An 18,025-nucleotide genomic window follows, 5' to 3' on the forward strand; every position below is an offset into this window, starting at 1 on the left:
CAAGCATACTGCTGTATTTGTTTTTAATCCATACAGCCATACCTTTACCATACCTGAATGAAACATTACAAGTTACTGTATGCAGAAACAGCTTTAACTTGTAAGGTGAAGTCCAAAATGTTTAGACAAGACAAATGTACAAAAAGTGACCTGTACACATTTCTTCAAGACTCAAGAATTTGGGAGGCCAGCAACTGTGGCATGATGAACACTGACAGAGGTTGGTTCGAAACACTATTCAGGCAATGTGCATACAAAACCGTGGCTTGGTTCAGACATTATAAACATTGATTCAAGTGTGCACGATTACAACAATCACTTTTCCAAAGGGAGTGGGGCTGGGCAAGGGGCCTGACATCATGACATCGTATCATTCCACCGCAATTCACTATACACCATCATTCCATTTGCATCAGTCAGTGACATCATCTAAGAGGGCTGTCTAGAAACACTAGATTTGACATTTAAAAACTAAAGATAACATGTAAAATGACAGAACTATGTTATGTTGTGGGGCAGGGTATGCTACAAACACACAGCATTAGGGTAAGATGGCACGTGAGCATGTCAGTCTCTAAACCATTTCTCATGTCTGCTTTGTCATATTTGGTTTTGGGTTGGTTGATGTTTTTCCTCTGGCGCTACGATCATCTGATCTCCTCAGTGCTACATGAAGTGCATCTGCAAATAAGGGAAACCATGTTTGCTCAATGAACAATGTTTCTACAGCAGCAATAAAGAAAAAAAAAATCACAACTTCAACCTTTCATTAAACAGTATATACAGGGTTCATACACTTTTTTGACAACTAATTTCCATGACTTTTCCATGACTTTCAGACAAATTTCAATGACTGTACATTCTCTAAACATATGTGTAGACACGAAAAATAAGAAAAAATCCAGGCTAAAATTCCACAGTATATCATCAATTAATGAAAAGACACATGGTTTAATTGAAAAAATAAACATTTACCGTATTTTCAATATCAATATAAGCCGCATCTAAGTTTTTTTTAATGAAAAATGTTGTAGCTATAAGCCGTATCCGGGCTAAAAGCCGGTGAGTTCCCTTTTACCGACGGGTCTGGTTAACGACGGACGGAGTTACGACCGACTTTTCTTAATTTCGCGCGGTGCGTGGAGGTGCAGTGGCAGCACTGTGGAGTGTTGTGGAGTGTAGTGTTGTGTACGATAAGCTGAAGCAGCGCAGCCTCCACCGCAGCCCATCTCGGCAACGCGGTCGCTCTTTCTCACGCTGTACGCACGAGAACATTGTTAGTTTTTTTCTATTCTGTGTTTACGATCAAGGCGTGTCTAAATCTACACTGTAAAAAAAAACAGTTTTTTTACAGGTTTTTCCCAATAAATTTTACAGTTTTTTCCTGTATTTTAAAATGACAGGGAAAGTGTATTACAATTACCAGAACAAACTGTTTATTTAAAAATGTCATGTGATTTAACAAGAAAAATCTGTATAAATTAAATACATTATAAATCTGTTTTTTAACAATTCTTAGATAATAATTTTAACTAAACAAACTGTAAAAGGAAAGTAATATTGATTAATCTTAATGAGACAAAGTAATAGAATCTTCTGGAATTAATTTCAAGGAAATATTACAAGACAACATTGATGCATGTTTTAATTTAAGTTTTGACATGTTAAATATGTGATTTTCATGTTATAAAAGTGAGTAAAAAGTAAAATGTTCTTGACTGTGATTTATTTTTATATTTATAACATACATAAAGAGTTAAGGCGTTCCAGATCCATCTCATTTTCAATCCACTATTAAATATGCACTGTATCTGTATCACTGTATCTACACTGTAAACCCGGATTAGGTTTTAATAAATTATTTTAGTAATCATTAATTATTATTTCATGTTTCATAAAAAATATTGCCATTACTAAATAAAACTAGTTGTTATCATTATTGAGCTGAAATAGGCATTGCAATGATCATGTTAAGTAAAGATAACTGAATATGTTAAGTTTATGATTGGTAGGGGTGGGGCCTGTTTGAATCGGACCACTGCACAGTGTGCATGAAGAGTTGTTCTGGTTGTGCATATTGTTTGAAGAACCTTTCGTTATCACCCCGCTGCAGCCCAAATGCATGAGTTTTGAAATCAGTGTTTCTTCAAATGAGTATTTGCAACGTCAGCTTTCAGTGCATGTAACTTATTTAGTTAACGCGTAATACAGTGGTTCCCAAACTTTTTCTGCCGTGCCCCCCTTTAGTAGATGAGAATATTTTTGCGCCCCCCCCCTCCCCCTCCCTAATGACTAGGGATGCACCGATTCACGTTTTTCACTTCCGATACCCATTCATATCTATCTGAGGCTTGGTATCGGCCGATACTGATCCGATACCGATCTGATAAAACAGTGCTGAATCGACTTAAAACATTTTTTTTTAAAACACAGACATACTGAATTACAAGTTTATTGAAAACTCTGCACCAGTATAGCACACTTAAACACACATAAAAACATGTAAAAACAGCACAACTTGCATTTGTTCAGTCAGGGCAATTATGAATATAACATTGAATGTAAAATAAATAATACCAAAGAACCTGAAACTTACAAAAACAATAGGTTCACAACTTTGGTCAAACATGAAAAAAATAAACTGCAAGAAACCTTTGAAATGGTTCAAGAATTCTAAATATCATTTAAAATAAATAAGGAGATGAAATAAGAGAAACAGCAATACCTATGCGGCTAGTTTGCTAGCGTTGACATCACGCAGAGCACAAAGCATGTAACGGCCAGAAATATGTGTACTGTCTCTTTAAGGGAGCGAGTTGAGCGCGCGTATGGAATATTGTTGTTATTTAGCTTTCTGCCGTAGAAAACCACTGCTCTTTATTTTATCTTTATTTTATTTCTGTAAGTAACGCATTCAATGAGCTTTGGACAACTCACCAGTTCATGTATGAACAGTCAAGTAATGATGGAGCCCAGGTTTATTTTGGTTAACCAGCACATAAACGGACTAAGTGGAATAGCACCAGCGCGAGTACGAGTGAGTGATTCACCTCTTCTCTGTGTGCTTCGTGTTTCACTCGCCTGTTAACTGTCCAAGTTTTCTGTCCGTGTCGGAGTGTAACTCCGAAAAGCGTTACAAGCATAGAATTAGACTGAATAGATCTGTTTTAATGGATCGGTCACATTGTCACTGATACCCGATCTAGAATTTTTTCAGATATTAATATCGGAATCGGTGCATCCCTAATATTGACACATGTGCACGTTTTACTTTCAAGCTCCGCGCCCCCCCTGCAATAGCTCCGCGCCCCACCTAGGGGGCGCGCCCCCCACTTTGGGAACCACTGGCGTAATATATTCTTATCGGTTCATATAGCGCTAGAACATGTGTCTGGCATTCCTGTCCGATCATAGTTTAACTATAACCGTAGCGTTGAAATGTGTGTTCTGACGGTTCGGAGTTTATGGCTCATTTTAACTATTAATGTTATATATATTTTTATATTGAAGCGTCGGTCCAATGGGGGACGGCGCTACTTCCCATGAGTCTCTGCGACTCCGGTATCGTTATCTGTTAATGTGATGTCTATGCATGTGTTGATTAATTGTGTACTTGATTATGTGCATTACTTGGTTTAAGTCCCCCTTCATCAATTTATGTAGTTGTACTGTGTGAATTATTCTATGCCATGTTTGTGTAGTGTTGTCGTGTTATTGCCGTTCTCTCATGTTTTGTGTCTAAATTAAGTCTCTTCTGCGTGATCGTGGGGTCTGGCGTGATTATGTTGTTGAGGCAGTTTGAATTTAAAAAGCCTTGTGCTGCGGTGGATCTGTTTGCTACCTCTCCTTCCTACACACTGCAATATTGTTATAATTGAATGTGAACTAGAGTAAAGACCACATTCAATTTTAGGAATATTTCCTTTAAAATGACAGTGTTGCATGTTAAGTGTTATAATCACCGTTTTTTTACAGTTTATGTATGTTTTAAAATTTACAGTACTTATCTGTTTTTTTACATAAACTGTAAAAAAACGGTAATTTTCTGGAAACGGGGGCGCCAGAAAATTGCCGTTTTTTTACAGTTTATGTATGTTTTTAAATGTACAGTACTTATCTGTTTTTTTACAGTAATTTTCTGGCGCCCCCATTTCCAGAAAATTACCGTTTTTTTACACTTTTTTTTTACAGTGTAGGTTCGCGCTTAACGACGAAAACTGCTTTGCGTCGGACTTTTCAGTCTCTAACCCCAACGTTAACCAGTTGGTTAACCACACAGTGCACATTTTGCATGCCCCGTGTCCTTGTCTTTCTCAAGCCATAGCTTGTATTTGTCCAACTGAAGCAACCATAGTTGAATCGGCATTTACCAGCATTACGCTGATTTACACGTCATCAAAGTACAATCTACAGCTCCGCTTGGAGTCCAACGCTAACGCAGCGAACTAACCTGTGAAGTTACGTTAGTGGTCCGCACAAAGAAAAAACATGGCTATATTATAGCATAGACCTGACAAAATTATGGAATAAAGTAGAATACATGGTGTCTAAGATGGTAAGTAGTAAGTAAGTTGCTTTGGGGCATTTAAGTGCAATACCTGAGTTCCAGGGACAGGGGTGAAGGGATTAGTGGTGCGAAGCACAGGCTGGTTGTACATCACAGGCTGGGGTGCCATTAAGGGGACTGAACCCATCTGGCCCATGGGAGGAGGAATCTGTGACAAATCAAACCCAAGAGAATTCATGAAAATGAATTAATTTATGAATTAAAAAATCCGTTGAAAAGGGTTACCTGTCATTTGGGGACTTTAAAGGTTTATGTTAAGAAATTACAGCGCACAGATTACTTAGAAAATCTAAGTAAAATCCTACCATCCCATATACAGGCACTTGGGGGGTTGTCATTGGAAATGCTACCGGAGCTGGTGCCTAGAAGGTAGAATGTAAAGAGGTATTTTACACACACACACACACACACACACACACACACACACACACACACACACACACACACACACACACACACACACACACACACACACACACACACACACACACACACACACACACACACACACACACACACACACACACACACACACACACACACACACACACACACACACACGTTTCCTTTTTTTTCCATCAGAAAAAACAATAAACCAAAAAACAAAATCAAAGGGGGCCTTACATAGCCAGTATAAATCATTCCATTCTGCAGCAAATACATAGAAAAAGAAAGGAAGAGGGTTAGAGAGTTAGCCAGCATTGGACAGTTTCTTATTTGTGATACAAATACAAATTAAAAGCTTTTATTTAAAGTGTGTAGCTCCAGGACCTTTGTGTGACACTATATGGTCTAAAAACTGCTGAATTAAGGATACACACAATGACAAGAGTGCACCATAAATTCAGAATTAGGGAGCAAATGTTTTTTTTTACCATCTGTGGTATAGGAATGGGAGCAGGGGCCAGGTGAGTGTGACCCCATGGGGCTGACCCACTCATGGCCTTAGACTGCCAGTGAGAGCCTCCTGTGTTTTTCTTCTCCAGGTGGGTCCACTGCATCTCTGGCCTAACAAAAGCAGCACAGAACAAGTTCGCTAATTCAAAAATTGCTTCTAAGCCACTCAGTCCTGTGTACACAGTACAACATAAAGACTTGATGGGTCAAACCTTGGTTTTGTGTCTTCATATTCATGGCAGTGTGATTGATTTACATGTATTAGTCTTTAAAAAAGTCGTACACTTGAGCTTCTGAGGTAGATAATACACCTTCAGAGGTACAATAATCTTTAGGATCTACAAAGAGTTCCAAGGACTGCAATGACAAGATAATAAACCAATGTTCTCTCCATCCCTCTCAGTCACTTTTTTTTCACATGGTTATTTATAATACCCCAAAGTAAAATCCATTACAGAGAGCGGAGAGCTTGCCATTATTTAGGTTATCACAGGTGGATGTAGTGCATTTGCCAGCACTCTCTAACATTAGATAAAAGAGTTTTCAAACACAAAACAACTGCACTTCAATTGACACCTTCCTAAAAATGCAGTATAGTTTGGCCTCCTAGTTAGCAGCTAATTTAGTCTTGTGCCAGCCTATTCAAATTACTACATACAACGTCAAAAAAAATTCTTACTTTTTGGGTGGGGGCCCTCCAAAGTGCAAATCTATGATAAACAAAACATGTTCTCAGACAGAAAATGTAAAAAAATAGACTTAATAAATAAAGGGATAATGATTAAAAGACCTACTGCCCACTAGATTGGCCAAAGAGGAGTCCAGGTCATTAGTCAGTAACTTTCCTCCATTGTGGAGTGTGCCTTGTCCATGGACCTGTGAAGAGATACTGGGCTTCAGCAGAGGCCCTAGCAGACAAATAACCTAAAGCAGGAAACAGATTAAAACAGAGAGAATAGACAGAGGGACAAGAAAGAGAGTGGTCACACATGTCCTTCTGTGAACCTTCAAGCTATTAGACTGAGATATGCACTTTTGACTCACCCAGAAGTGTCAGCCATGCAGAGCAATTTGCATGAGAAGGGGAAAAAGGTCGAATGACAGAGTTATCATTTATATATATAAAAAAAAACCCTGCCCGCTCATAAGTGAAAATGAACTTTCTGTGTGTTTGTGGCACTGGTTGGAGATCTCACCTCCCCAGCCATTGTTATTGGCTGGCAGGGTGTTGGTCTGAACAGGAGTGCTGAGGTTGTGTTGGAGGTCGAAATGATCACTGGTAAAATTGTGCACACTGTTGATGGCAAAGGACAGGGACAGGGAAATATTACATTTCCTGGAACTTGGATCATTGTTAAACTAGATTTTATTTTTTTCAGGTGGCGAGACATGAGCAGCCACAGAGTGGTGGGCACCGGCGTGACTGCTGTACCCGTTGGTGATGGGCAGTTCTGGTGGGCTGGAGAGCAGCTCGGTGGTGCCGCTGCTTGTGCAGCTGTTGGCGCTGCCCACAGACTGTCCGCTAGGGGAGACCGTTGGGGTCTGCATCCCGATATCTTTGAGCTGTACTCCCTGGGGGCAAAGGTTCAAGAGGAATCATCATTTCATCAAGAAATACTTCGGACTGACTCAATTTTTTATTCATGCAATAATTTTAACATATTTTGAACTTTGAAGAAGGAATCAAAGACATTTAAGAGAAGCTTAATGCTGCCAGCTCTTTGCTAGATAAGTGAGCTAGACAAGAGCTAGGCAAGCTAGACAAGAGAGAGACAAACGTGAACAATATCTACCTTTGTTGGCTGTAATCTGTTGCCCTCTGCCTCCTGCTGCTTCTCATCCCTGTTGATGGGAAGGATTAAAAAAACAATAAGACTACAAGCAAAGATGCAGATACTAATCTAAACAACAGGAGACAAAAGAATAGACTTTTGATTAGCCTTAGCTCCCCGCAAGAAACACCTATGAGGCTAGACAGGCATTTTTCAGTCAAGGGGGCTATAATTGTGGCTTATTATTGCAAACGTTACAATGAAAATCTCAGTATTCCCTTGTATTTCTGTAGAATATTCAGTATTCTCTTGTATTTGTGTTATTCAAACAGAAGCTACAATGGGAAATCTGTGTTCGCCCAAAATTTTACAAGGTGCATCATGAGAGCAGATTTCACACTGAACTACTGAGAATTGTAGGATCCATTTACATACAGTGTGAATTTGGCATATGCACATACAGGTAAAATGAGGACAAGTTTCTCTGAGGGATTCTATTTTACCCTTTTACCCTAGTCAACAGCATACGGCTACAGGGTAAAGTACCTGTTGACAGTAGAAAGCTCTTTGCTTTTCTTTCCCTCCAGAGAGGCCAGGTGTTGTTCCAGAGCTTGTAAGAGACTGCTTGGGGCCTGGCAGTGATGTCGATTGAGGACAAAAGAGAGATTTCAGGCACACCGGGATGTACGTGGATGGAGTACAGTATAAAATTATTCTCTCTCTTACACACAGACAGACACACACATAGACAGACACACAGACACCGATACACACCCGACCATAGACATGAACCTGTATTCCTACAGTCACCACACACACCACATATAATACATACAAACTAATACAATGTCTCTCTCTTATTCTCTCATTCTCATACAAAGACACACACACACACCCACCCACAAAGACAAACACAGACATACATATACAGAATCACAAAAGAAAGGTCTGCATTACTGACAGAACCTAATAGTGTTTATGAGCCTCTGAAATCAAAGGGAGACAAAGCAAAAACGATTCAGGTAGGAGACGTTCGTACATGCAAAATGTGTTATTTCCCATGCAAGTTGTCTGATACTTCATACACGGCTTGTGGTGAAAACAGCTCAAGGACCTCTCAAAGGGTGGTTCAGACTATGACACACAAGTACTAGACTGACCTACAAGAGGGACCCTTTCTGACCATGCAGAGGACTTCAAAATGCACAGATATAAGAAGCCACAGCAGAACCTGCTAACCTTTGGATTCCACCTGGATTTCGATTAATGATTGCATTGCAGCAAATAAAATACAGCAGTTTTGTTGTTTTTTTTTTTTAGTTTAGTTTAAACATCTTCAAAAATTTAATACAGAAAACATTTGGAAGCCAAAGCAGGTTATTGTGAGAAAGGCGAATGCTGAATGAGAACATGGGTCATTTGGCGAGTGAGGTACATTTTCTCCTACAGTCTGTAACCAGTAACCTCTACCGGCTGACCAAAAACACATTCACTCTTCAGAGAAAGATTTTGTTCTTACACAACATTTGCCTTTCAATCTGGAATGTACCACTATGCATGCCAATTTGAGGAAGGATTTCCATGAGTAACAAAATAACAGATTTCTCAGACAAACAGCTCTAAGGAAGAGACAATACAAAGAAAAGCTCACTGAGAAATCTGAAATATATGCAACAAACAGGCTATTCGAAAAAGAGAATAAAAAACAGCAATAAGTTAAGGAAAGGGTAACGTGGCTGTAGGAGTGTACAAAAGGCCATGATGTCTATCTAATGAGCATTCATGTGGATCTTGCACAGGCCTTCTGAATACTGCTGCAGCTTAAATAAACAAGGTACTCCTTCCATTTTAAATGGTTTTGACATGGTTAGGTACCACTGTGTAGTATGCCAGCCCAAGACCTTCAGGAGTCCCTGTCTGATGTAAATGATAAATGTCAAAAATGCCAAATGGTGGCAAACTGAAGGGGGAGATGTATGCCCAGCAACCCTCTGTCAGTTAGCATAAGAAGCAATTAGCATGAGAAGCAAAGTCCAGCACAAAGTGTAGGCCTATATTTGGCGTCATTGCTGACTGTAAATGCTCAGATGGTGCCAGGCAGAGTTTTGTCCCCTGCTCCAGTTTTAAGGCATTCTTCTAATTGTGCACATTCACCGCTCTTCCTGGAGCTACTCAAGCAGACTCCCCTACCAGTGCAGAGATATATGGCAATGGTGAGTGCCTACAATACAAGAGCTGTCTGCAATTGGTCACTGCCGCACCCATGACGGGATACAAGTCACAAACAGCATGTCAAAGGATCACGGGCACAAACACCATTTAGCTATATATCAATCGGTATTGGAATTAGAAGCGTTCAAATTTCTCATGGGTTAACCAGTAAGAAATGGCGGCTTGAAGAGCAAGCACTAAATCTCAATGAGACGGTACCTCAATAGCCTTAAATGGCTTTCATTCCTAAAAAAAAATGCTGAGCTAGTAAACATGGCAACAATCAAGGCATAGGCTTTAAATAAGAGCTTCTCTGAGGTTCAAAGAGACCAGCTTTAGTACCCATTTACCTCTGATGAAAACAGAAAATGCAAAACAGCACATCAGATTCCCAGGGAGAGCGCGGGTATGGAGTAAGTTTCTGGAAGCCCCTATCCTAAAAGTCTGACAGATGAGGGATAAATCATAAAGGAATGGAGTCTGGGTATGGGAGTCTATGGGGTGAGGTGGTGATGAAAGTTTAGGGTGAAACCACATGGGAGAAATTGAGATGAAATGTGCCACTAACCTGTGAGAGATCTGGGATGTCAACCTGATCAATTCCAACTTGCTGTGACACAAAAAAGGAAAGGAGGGAGGAGAACGGAAAACAAAATGTGAAACAAAAAAGGTAAAAAATAAAAAAAACAAAACAAAACAGAACAGAGGCATGTGGAGGAAGTAGGAAGAAAAATAAAGAAAAAGAGCCATTACTCCATGCAGTGTGTGTGAGTGTTAAAGAAAAGATGGACAACTGGATGTACATAGAGATAGACATCAAGATTTTGGAGGCTGGTATAATGAGTGATAAAACACTGAAATGTCACGTTAGGTCATGTGAACGAAGATGAAAGACTCATATGACTAGGTGAGAAACATCCAAAAGAAACACACAACTAATGTTGACTTTGAAAAAAAGACAAGAAAAAATGGCATACACACATTGTTATACAAATAAAGAAATGCGCTCTTAAAGTCAACTTTAGTCTGTTTTTGGATAGCACTGCACCCAGTTCCTGAAGAGACATATTACTCAGCCAAAAGAGAAAAAGAAAACAAAATCTAGAAATCAAGAAGGATGTGCTTAGCATTTTTCCACAATATACCTTCATACACAGCAAAAAAATATGCTTTATAAAGAAAAGAAAAAGGGCTAAAGTCCAGCCATCGAAATGTGGCACAGTTGTCAAAACGCGTGATTTCTTTTAATCTCTTTTTCAAAACGCAGCTAAGAGTGTAAAGTATACACTGACTATTTAATACAGGCTTAACCTTGCAGCGTTTCGATATGAAACGTCACTAAAGTCCTCGCTGCCTCACCATTAGCCAATCACAGTCAGTGATTTGAATCATCAACAACTGTGGCCCACATTTGGATCGCATAACTTAAAAGTCAACACACTGTTGGCAAAGTTAAGTGGTAAGACTGAACAGTTGGTCTTCATCTGAATAACAAAGCATTGTTTTAGTGTTGCTGAGAGGGACAGATAGACTGAGAGACATCTTGCTATCACATGCAGTGCAGGCACCAGAACAGGCAGCATGAAGGGGAACCTTTGATAAAAGTTGAACCGGAAGGCAAGGGTGGCAGTCATCAAAAAAAAGGGCCTCCATGGTACAGCCCAGTCAACCCATGCACAGAGAGTATTTAGAAGCGTTTTACCTCTGCCACTTTGAGAAACTCTGAGAGCTTGGTCATCCTGGTAAGAAACCTCTTGTATATTTCCAGGGCATCTTTACACTGATGCTTCTTCATATCAAAATATTTCTCTTTGAAGTGAAAAACAGGGTTTAGTATAACAGAATATTTCACAGATTCCAAAGTCGTCTTCAGTATATAACCACCGTAACACTTATAATGACATATAATGAAAATAATACAAACCACTGTGGCAGTGATGGGAATGTACTGTATTACCTAGAAGGTTAATGACACCCTCATTGTAAGCAGCAAAGATGCGAATAGAATCCTTGAAGAGCAGCATGAAGGCACCATTGATCACACCATTGGTCAGTTCATTAGAGCTGGCCTAGAGGGAAGTAATACTCTTAAGTACGTTTTAAACGTGTTTCTTGTAAGGTACTTCAGTCTGATGGGAAGTTATTTGCAGTCTTAGAGCTAATGGTAATAAATTTTTGATAATAATATAATTCAATTTTTCAGTTTAAGAATTAATAAATTCTGCAAGCTTATGCTTGCGTTTTTGCTTTTACTGCAACAGTTTAGGCGCCGGTTTTAGTATGAATGGGTTTCTTTTTTCTTATTCTAGTACTGCAGATCTCAAACAACTAGCATGACATCTACCTCAAAGTCAAGAAGAGCATCCAGCTGATTCTGAATGATTGGGAGGGTCTTCATCAGCTTTTCTGTGCTCATGGTACGCATCACTCCATCAATCCTGCAGAAAAGTGAGAGCTTACATGAGGTTGTACAAAAAAATTACATTTTATTCAGGCATGTTTGTATTTGCATATTCATGCATATCAGGTCTGTTCTCATCATACATCTGATTCACTGGGCCTTTGGATACGATCCCATTAAAATGAACCAGAAATGAACCTACTCACCCTCTCTTCATCTTGGTAAAGTCAACTGCTACCAGACGGTATGACATTGCACGCTCATTAAGGTATCTGCTGTATCGTCTGATGTAGGTGGACATGTTATAACCTAGTAGAGAATACATTTTGACGGTAACTGAACTGTCCAAATGGAATGTCAGGCGAGACGTCTACAGTATGATCTCGTGATTTAAGACTTACCCACCTTGTAATGCACCTTTATCTATGAAATTATTCAAGTTAAAGAGTGTGCTTCTGGATGCAAGGTACTGGATAAACCTCTGTTTAGAAGGAAAAAAATACAACATTTGACTTCAAAATGTCTATCAATATAAAATATCAATACAGAATGGAAATTTTAAATTTTTAATACATTTTAGTCAGTATTTCGGAATCTTCACTTTGCTTTAAACAAATTTTTAAACATGTTTACACCTTAAAACCTTCAACTGACTTCAAAAACTTATTAGCATGAATAAAGAAAGCCAAAAGAAAAGTAAAAAAAACAAAAAAAACAAATATAAAAACACCGGCTGACAGCTTACCTCATTGCCGTACATCATGAGATGGTGTGTGGTGATAAGGGTCTTGAAAACCACAACCCAGCTTTGATTGGCCGTCCTCTCAATCAGCGTGTCAGCCAAATGTGGTATACTCACACTCAGCTCATTGGTGCAATGCATCAAATCTAGACATTGTACAGACACAGATACAAATAAAAGAACTTAACAAAGACACAATTATATGTAGAGACGCGTATACAAGAAGACATATTTCCCCACTGTATATTTTAATAGGTGTTTAATATTGGCGAGCTTCTTTCCTTATATCAGGGATTCTCAATCCAGTCCTTCGGTAGCCATTACAGATTTTGATCTGCTCCAGCACCTCATGAACATTAAACAAGGTAATCAAGGACTCTTTCCTACCTGGCCAAGGTGTACTGGGAGCTGCAACAGCATAAAATCCTGGTATGGCTGAGGGGGTCACCAAGGACTGGACTGAAATCCAATGCCTTATATCCCTCAGGCATATCTCTGTTCTGAACCTGACAGCTGCATTGATTACCTGGTGCTTTAATTGACTACACTCTTGTGAATTTAAGGCTATTTGTGAATTTAAGGAATCCTTAATTTGACTTGTTAAGTTTGGTGCCAAGAAACCTCCACAGATGGCATTTTTAACATGTAATCAGCAAAGGGTGTAAATATAATTTTATTTATATTTAAATCTCTCTGGGAGACCACATATATGAAATACCTTTTTATGTCCTGGTCCTTTAAATTGTGGCAAAATTATAATGTTCATATAAGGCTAGGAAGAAATTATTTGTTGTGCAGTCATTCGGGACTTTTATGAGGGCATGGTAAACTGACAGGGAGGAAGAGGGGTACAACGGTCCCTTAACCTGGAGCATGCTGAAATGCCCTTACTCAAGGGCATAATGTAATTTCCGCAATGTGAGTGAAGGGACCTCAAAACATGTCGATCTACCACCCAGTGCTGTAGCACCTGGGCAGTTTTGGGGCATCAACAGTAGGACAGAGTCAGGAATGAACTCTATGGATTAATGTGCTAGTGTCCTGCTTGCTGGACAAGGTTAGTTTAACCCTTGAATTGGTACGAGTCAGTCCGAAGCTGCTCTCTATGAGTATTACTCAGTATGAACATAACCCTTGAGTGACATGCCTATAATGAATTATATGTGTACATGTAAACATTTAACATATGAGTAAATTGTTCTGGTAAATTATGATTCGGTTTCTAATCTATCTAATAATACATTGAAGCGTGCCTAACATATTTATAAATGTGAACCTAAGCACCCCTGAACTGACCAGTGCCCTGCCTATTAGTGTCTGTGAGAATAGTGAAAAGCACTGGCAAAAATAAATACTCAAAAACAATGAGATAAAGCTGTAAATAGATTGTTGTGTGCATGACTTAACATAAGAATTTATTTTTGCCATGTCCTTCATACTGCATTGTCTTTTCTTCTGATCAGCTAGTTTTGAAATGGAAAAACAGCCGATAAATCTCCTCCCTACCCGAGAGTCCTCCTTAAGACTAAATGTTTATAATTAGATGCATACATGAAATCAAACAAAACCAACCGGTCCCTATACATTAGCGTAAAAATACAACCACATTTACGTCATGACATTTCTCACATCAGTGCAGCACTGATCCTTACAATGAGGCCTCACGTTCAGTGTAGTCTGCATACTGCTGGCCATTAGACGCTCATGGTATACGCACAGCACCGGAGCCCTGCACGTGTAGTTAAGTCTGCACGAGCTTTGAGATGGGCTGCTCTGACCTTCAGTATAATTGATATTCGAAATGATGATCGTTCATCATTAAACATCTAAAAAAATGTTGAACTGTACGGAATAGGCTGCAAACACGAACAGAAAATACACCAGATCAGAGTCAAATATAGGCCGAATCGCTACCCCTTAGCGTAGTTACAAAGCGATCGCGCTGGATGAATGGGTTGACATTTTGAAGGTCTATCTACTTAACCTACAATCAAGGTGCTTCTTCTTGGGTGCGCTGACTTCGTGCGTCGTGGCCTTGCAGACGGCTTTGCTGATGGCCGATCCAGTCATGCTGTGCTGAGCCGCGGCGATCCGGTCCGTGATGGACTGTCCCGACATATTATGCTTTTCAAGAAATCGTCTTTCAATAAATGTATTCACTGCAGGGGTGGGGAGCACACTTAGTGGATTCTCTGTGTGCACAGAACGGCAGCCTATCCTGATACGGACCCGAAACGAGAGGATGCACTGACATTCAGATAACTGGGTGCCAGTAAAGAGACAATCAAGGGCAAATGATTGCGCGTTGATATGATTAGTCCAATGTTACAAATAAAGCAGTAAGAAATCGAAATCACGTTATTTAAATACACCTACCCTTAATACGTGCAATAGGACATCACTATGGTGATTGCTACCCTCCCGTGTCGCCGGTTAACCATGTAATTGCTGCTTGAATAAGACTACGATTTCGGATTCAAAAAATGAAACGGGTCGAATCAGAACCAAATATAGTTGGTGGTTTAATAATGTCCAGCTCGTGTGGCAACAGCAAAAAAAACGCCCCAATTTACATCATAGTTACTGGTAGCCGCATCGCAGAATTTGATTAGGCTAGCTACTTAGTATCATGTTCAAATTCCTTCAGCCTCCTTCATGAAATTCCTAAGATGTTTAATATGCGAAAGATTGTATAATTATCTAAATGACAGCTGCACTGTTGCACTGTTTCTAACCAGGAAAATTCAACATCTCGTCGATGACATATTTCACGGAGGAATAATTTCAGTTTTTCCTAGTTATCTGCCGGACGCTCCGCGCAAAATGGCAGTATCGAAATCAGGTGACTTGGGGCGGGGGGTGATTGGTCTGTGTCTGAATATGTGGGGTGGGCGCCTTAAGGTGGAATTTTAGCACTGTAAAATAAATCAAACAATACATACTTCAGTGCTATGACTTTTTCCAAAAAAAACGATAATCATTTAAAACCTCTTTATTGATTCAGCCTTTTAATAATTTGTTTCCTTCCAATTTGTACTAAAAAGAATAAATACAGCATCTCACAGACAAAAGAGAATGAAGCAAATGTGCAAGTAAATGAGCAAGTTGAACATTTACATTCTAACATCATAAATCAATGGGATTTCTAGCTCTAAAAATTCCCACGTAATTGTGTTAGTATACATTGTGAAATTCCACTGTCTGTGAATGTAGACAGTGTTTGATCTAACTTGAATTAGTCCAGGAAACTGAAGACAATCAGCTGCTGTGACTTTTGCAGTAGTTCAGAGTTGTCCACCAACTACTCTATGCTAATCCATCCACCCTGTTTATTCATATCACCATCTGCAACAATATTGGCAGCACATTATAAATAACTGTTAAATAACCCAGCATCTTCACTTGTTATAGAGAAATAAATTTTTGTACTTTCGTTTACTCAAAAAAGAATTGAACATGTGCAATATTTTGCTGCTCACAAAACAGAATAGCATGATAGTATGATAGTACACTATTCATTCAGCCTGAGAAAATACTGAATGCTATCAGAATCAACTATGTAAAACAGAGGTATTTCTCTCTCTCTCTCTCTCTCTCTCTCTCTCTCTCTCTTACTATTTGGAGCATGTTAAACATCTGGCTTGGCCAGGATCTTTAGTGTTGTTGTTGTGTCCAGGCAGTGTCACCGTGTCTGGGTCCAAGTCACTGGCAGTGCTCTCCTCGTGACTCAGTATGTGCTCCACCAGGCACTTGACTGCTGCTTCAATGTTTGTGTCCTCCTGTGACAGAGCAGAGCTACACATAAGAACATTTTTACATCTGAGAGCTTTTGCCTTATTTTATGCAGTCTGTGGTAATCATTCCACTATGGACAGTAGAATAAAGATAGAATAAACTATGAAAATCAAACATACATGTGTAGTCATCAAGCTGCTTTATTATAGTAACATATTTAATACACAAACTCATCCCATGAATGGTATGTTCAACCATTACAACAGGCACTGCAATAACAAACACTTTAATGAAATGTATACTTCTGTGTCTTTACTATAGCTGAACATGAACCAGCACATACAAATTAATTTTATGCAAGATGAATGACTACCATTTTAATACAGGTAAAGAAATCTGCTTGCTGAATTGATGCGAAATCTGCTCTGCTGAGAGTCTCATTTTGTTTTCACCTGAAATGCTCTTCCTGTAACCGCTAAGGAGAGCAAACACTTTTTTTAAAGGTGAGAGTCAACTTTACTCTCAACCACCTGCTATATTTTTGATGTTGTGCACAAATCAGAGTGAAATTCAAACCATTTTAAGTGCAGAAGCCAACAGATCTTATGCAGTAGGCTGTTAATATTTATCTCAGTATTTCATGCCATGGTCATATGTTTCCTGTCTCACACACTGCTGTGTATTTCATTAGAGAACAGGTGTAAGCTGAAATGCATGACTCCCTGAACTGTTACGTGCTACGGATTCACACTAGCTCTGTCCATGTGTTTGCAGAGGCAAAATGCTCTCTTTTTTACACATACATGCAAAGAGCAAACACCAACCTTGAAATCATCCCTGTCTCTGAGTCAGTATATAGAAACATCACAAAGTCATTCAGTTCATTCCTTAGATCCTGAGCTGTTTGTCCAATTAGGGATGAGACATTTTGCAGGAAGATGTGATAAAGCACCTCCTGGCAGCTTAGTGTAGGTCAACATGAAGTGTAATATCAGTTGGCAGTACAAATTTGAACAGCTCTCCCTGGCTGTGACTCCATTTAAACATTATTACTAGTGATCCTTTGGGGTACTGAGGGTCCACTGATTACTCAATTTCAGTTTCTATCCCCATTATACTGCAGATAGCAGTGACAATGAGACTGACTTTAGGAACTTTAATGCATTTGATCTGAAATAATTCAAACAAATTAGAAATTTACAGCTTTAACTCTCTCATTCACACAGTGATTAACATCCACTCACCTTGGCTGAGGTCTCAAACCAGCCCACAAATCCATTTTCCTTGCAAAACGTATCAAGCTTGGGAATCTGGGAACACAGACCCTCCCTTGATTGGTCAGACTTATTGGCAAGCAGAACAGATGGGACTGGTTTGCCACTGCTGAGAGTAACCTTACTGTTCAAGTCATCTTTCCACTTTAGCACTGCTTCAAACGTAGAGGCTCTTGTCACATCAAATACTATAAGCGCTCCAACAGCCTCTCGGTAGTACACCCGAGTCATGTTGCCATAGCGCTCCTGCCCTAGGGAACAAATGGGAAAGGGGATTTGTGAAGAGTATTGATTATATTACTTCTGCTTGTAGTCTAATAGAAATGCTATTTATTGATATAAGCATTGGAAAAGAGGGAGAGAGAGAGAGAGAGAGAGACAAGGAGAAAGAGAGCAAACTAAGCAACAGAGAGAAAGTGAGACAGA

The 18,025-nt window shown here is 39.4% G+C and overlaps 2 protein-coding genes across 8 annotated transcripts in view; both read right to left on the reverse strand.

Annotated features, from left to right (window-relative positions):
- Positions 1 to 6: 6 nt before the first annotated feature.
- Positions 7 to 15,433, reverse strand: LOC143481583 (phosphatidylinositol-binding clathrin assembly protein). 6 transcript variants are annotated; one of them, XM_076979636.1, is made up of 20 exons: positions 14,967 to 15,432; positions 14,579 to 14,782; positions 12,594 to 12,736; positions 12,254 to 12,329; positions 12,055 to 12,157; positions 11,792 to 11,885; positions 11,405 to 11,516; positions 11,150 to 11,256; positions 10,016 to 10,057; positions 7,783 to 7,868; positions 7,258 to 7,306; positions 6,897 to 7,036; positions 6,661 to 6,758; positions 6,259 to 6,372; positions 6,144 to 6,174; positions 5,443 to 5,575; positions 5,192 to 5,215; positions 4,873 to 4,929; positions 4,599 to 4,715; positions 7 to 681 (listed from the first exon to the last, which is right to left on the reverse strand). In XM_076979636.1, exons 2-20 carry the CDS (start codon positions 14,706 to 14,708, stop codon positions 667 to 669), a joined length of 1,671 nt encoding a protein of 556 aa, XP_076835751.1. In that variant the 5' UTR covers positions 14,709 to 14,782; positions 14,967 to 15,432; the 3' UTR covers positions 7 to 666. The 6 variants fall into 6 exon arrangements, with proteins under 6 accessions (XP_076835751.1, XP_076835750.1, XP_076835755.1 ...); XM_076979635.1 differs by having other exon boundaries at positions 14,579 to 14,808; XM_076979640.1 differs by having other exon boundaries at positions 6,259 to 6,327; positions 14,579 to 15,432.
- A 153-nt stretch (positions 15,434 to 15,586) lies between these two features.
- Positions 15,587 to 18,025, reverse strand: part of rab38c (RAB38c, member of RAS oncogene family) — a 3,447-nt gene continuing 1,008 nt past the window's right edge. Inside the window, exons 2-4 of one of the 2 annotated variants that reach the window (XM_076979628.1) lie at positions 17,570 to 17,850; positions 16,206 to 16,369; positions 15,587 to 15,935 (exon numbers count right to left, since the gene is read on the reverse strand). In XM_076979628.1, the coding sequence (XP_076835743.1) occupies position 15,935; positions 16,206 to 16,369; positions 17,570 to 17,850 (446 nt within the window). In that variant the 3' untranslated portion in view covers positions 15,587 to 15,934. Of the gene's footprint in view, positions 16,370 to 17,569; positions 17,851 to 18,025 lie in introns of both variants that reach the window. The other variant, XM_076979629.1, reaches the window with a different exon arrangement.

The sequence above is a fragment of the Brachyhypopomus gauderio genome, chromosome 18 (assembly GCF_052324685.1).
Source record: "Brachyhypopomus gauderio isolate BG-103 chromosome 18, BGAUD_0.2, whole genome shotgun sequence".
In the NCBI taxonomy this organism is placed as follows: Eukaryota; Metazoa; Chordata; class Actinopteri; order Gymnotiformes; family Hypopomidae; genus Brachyhypopomus; species Brachyhypopomus gauderio.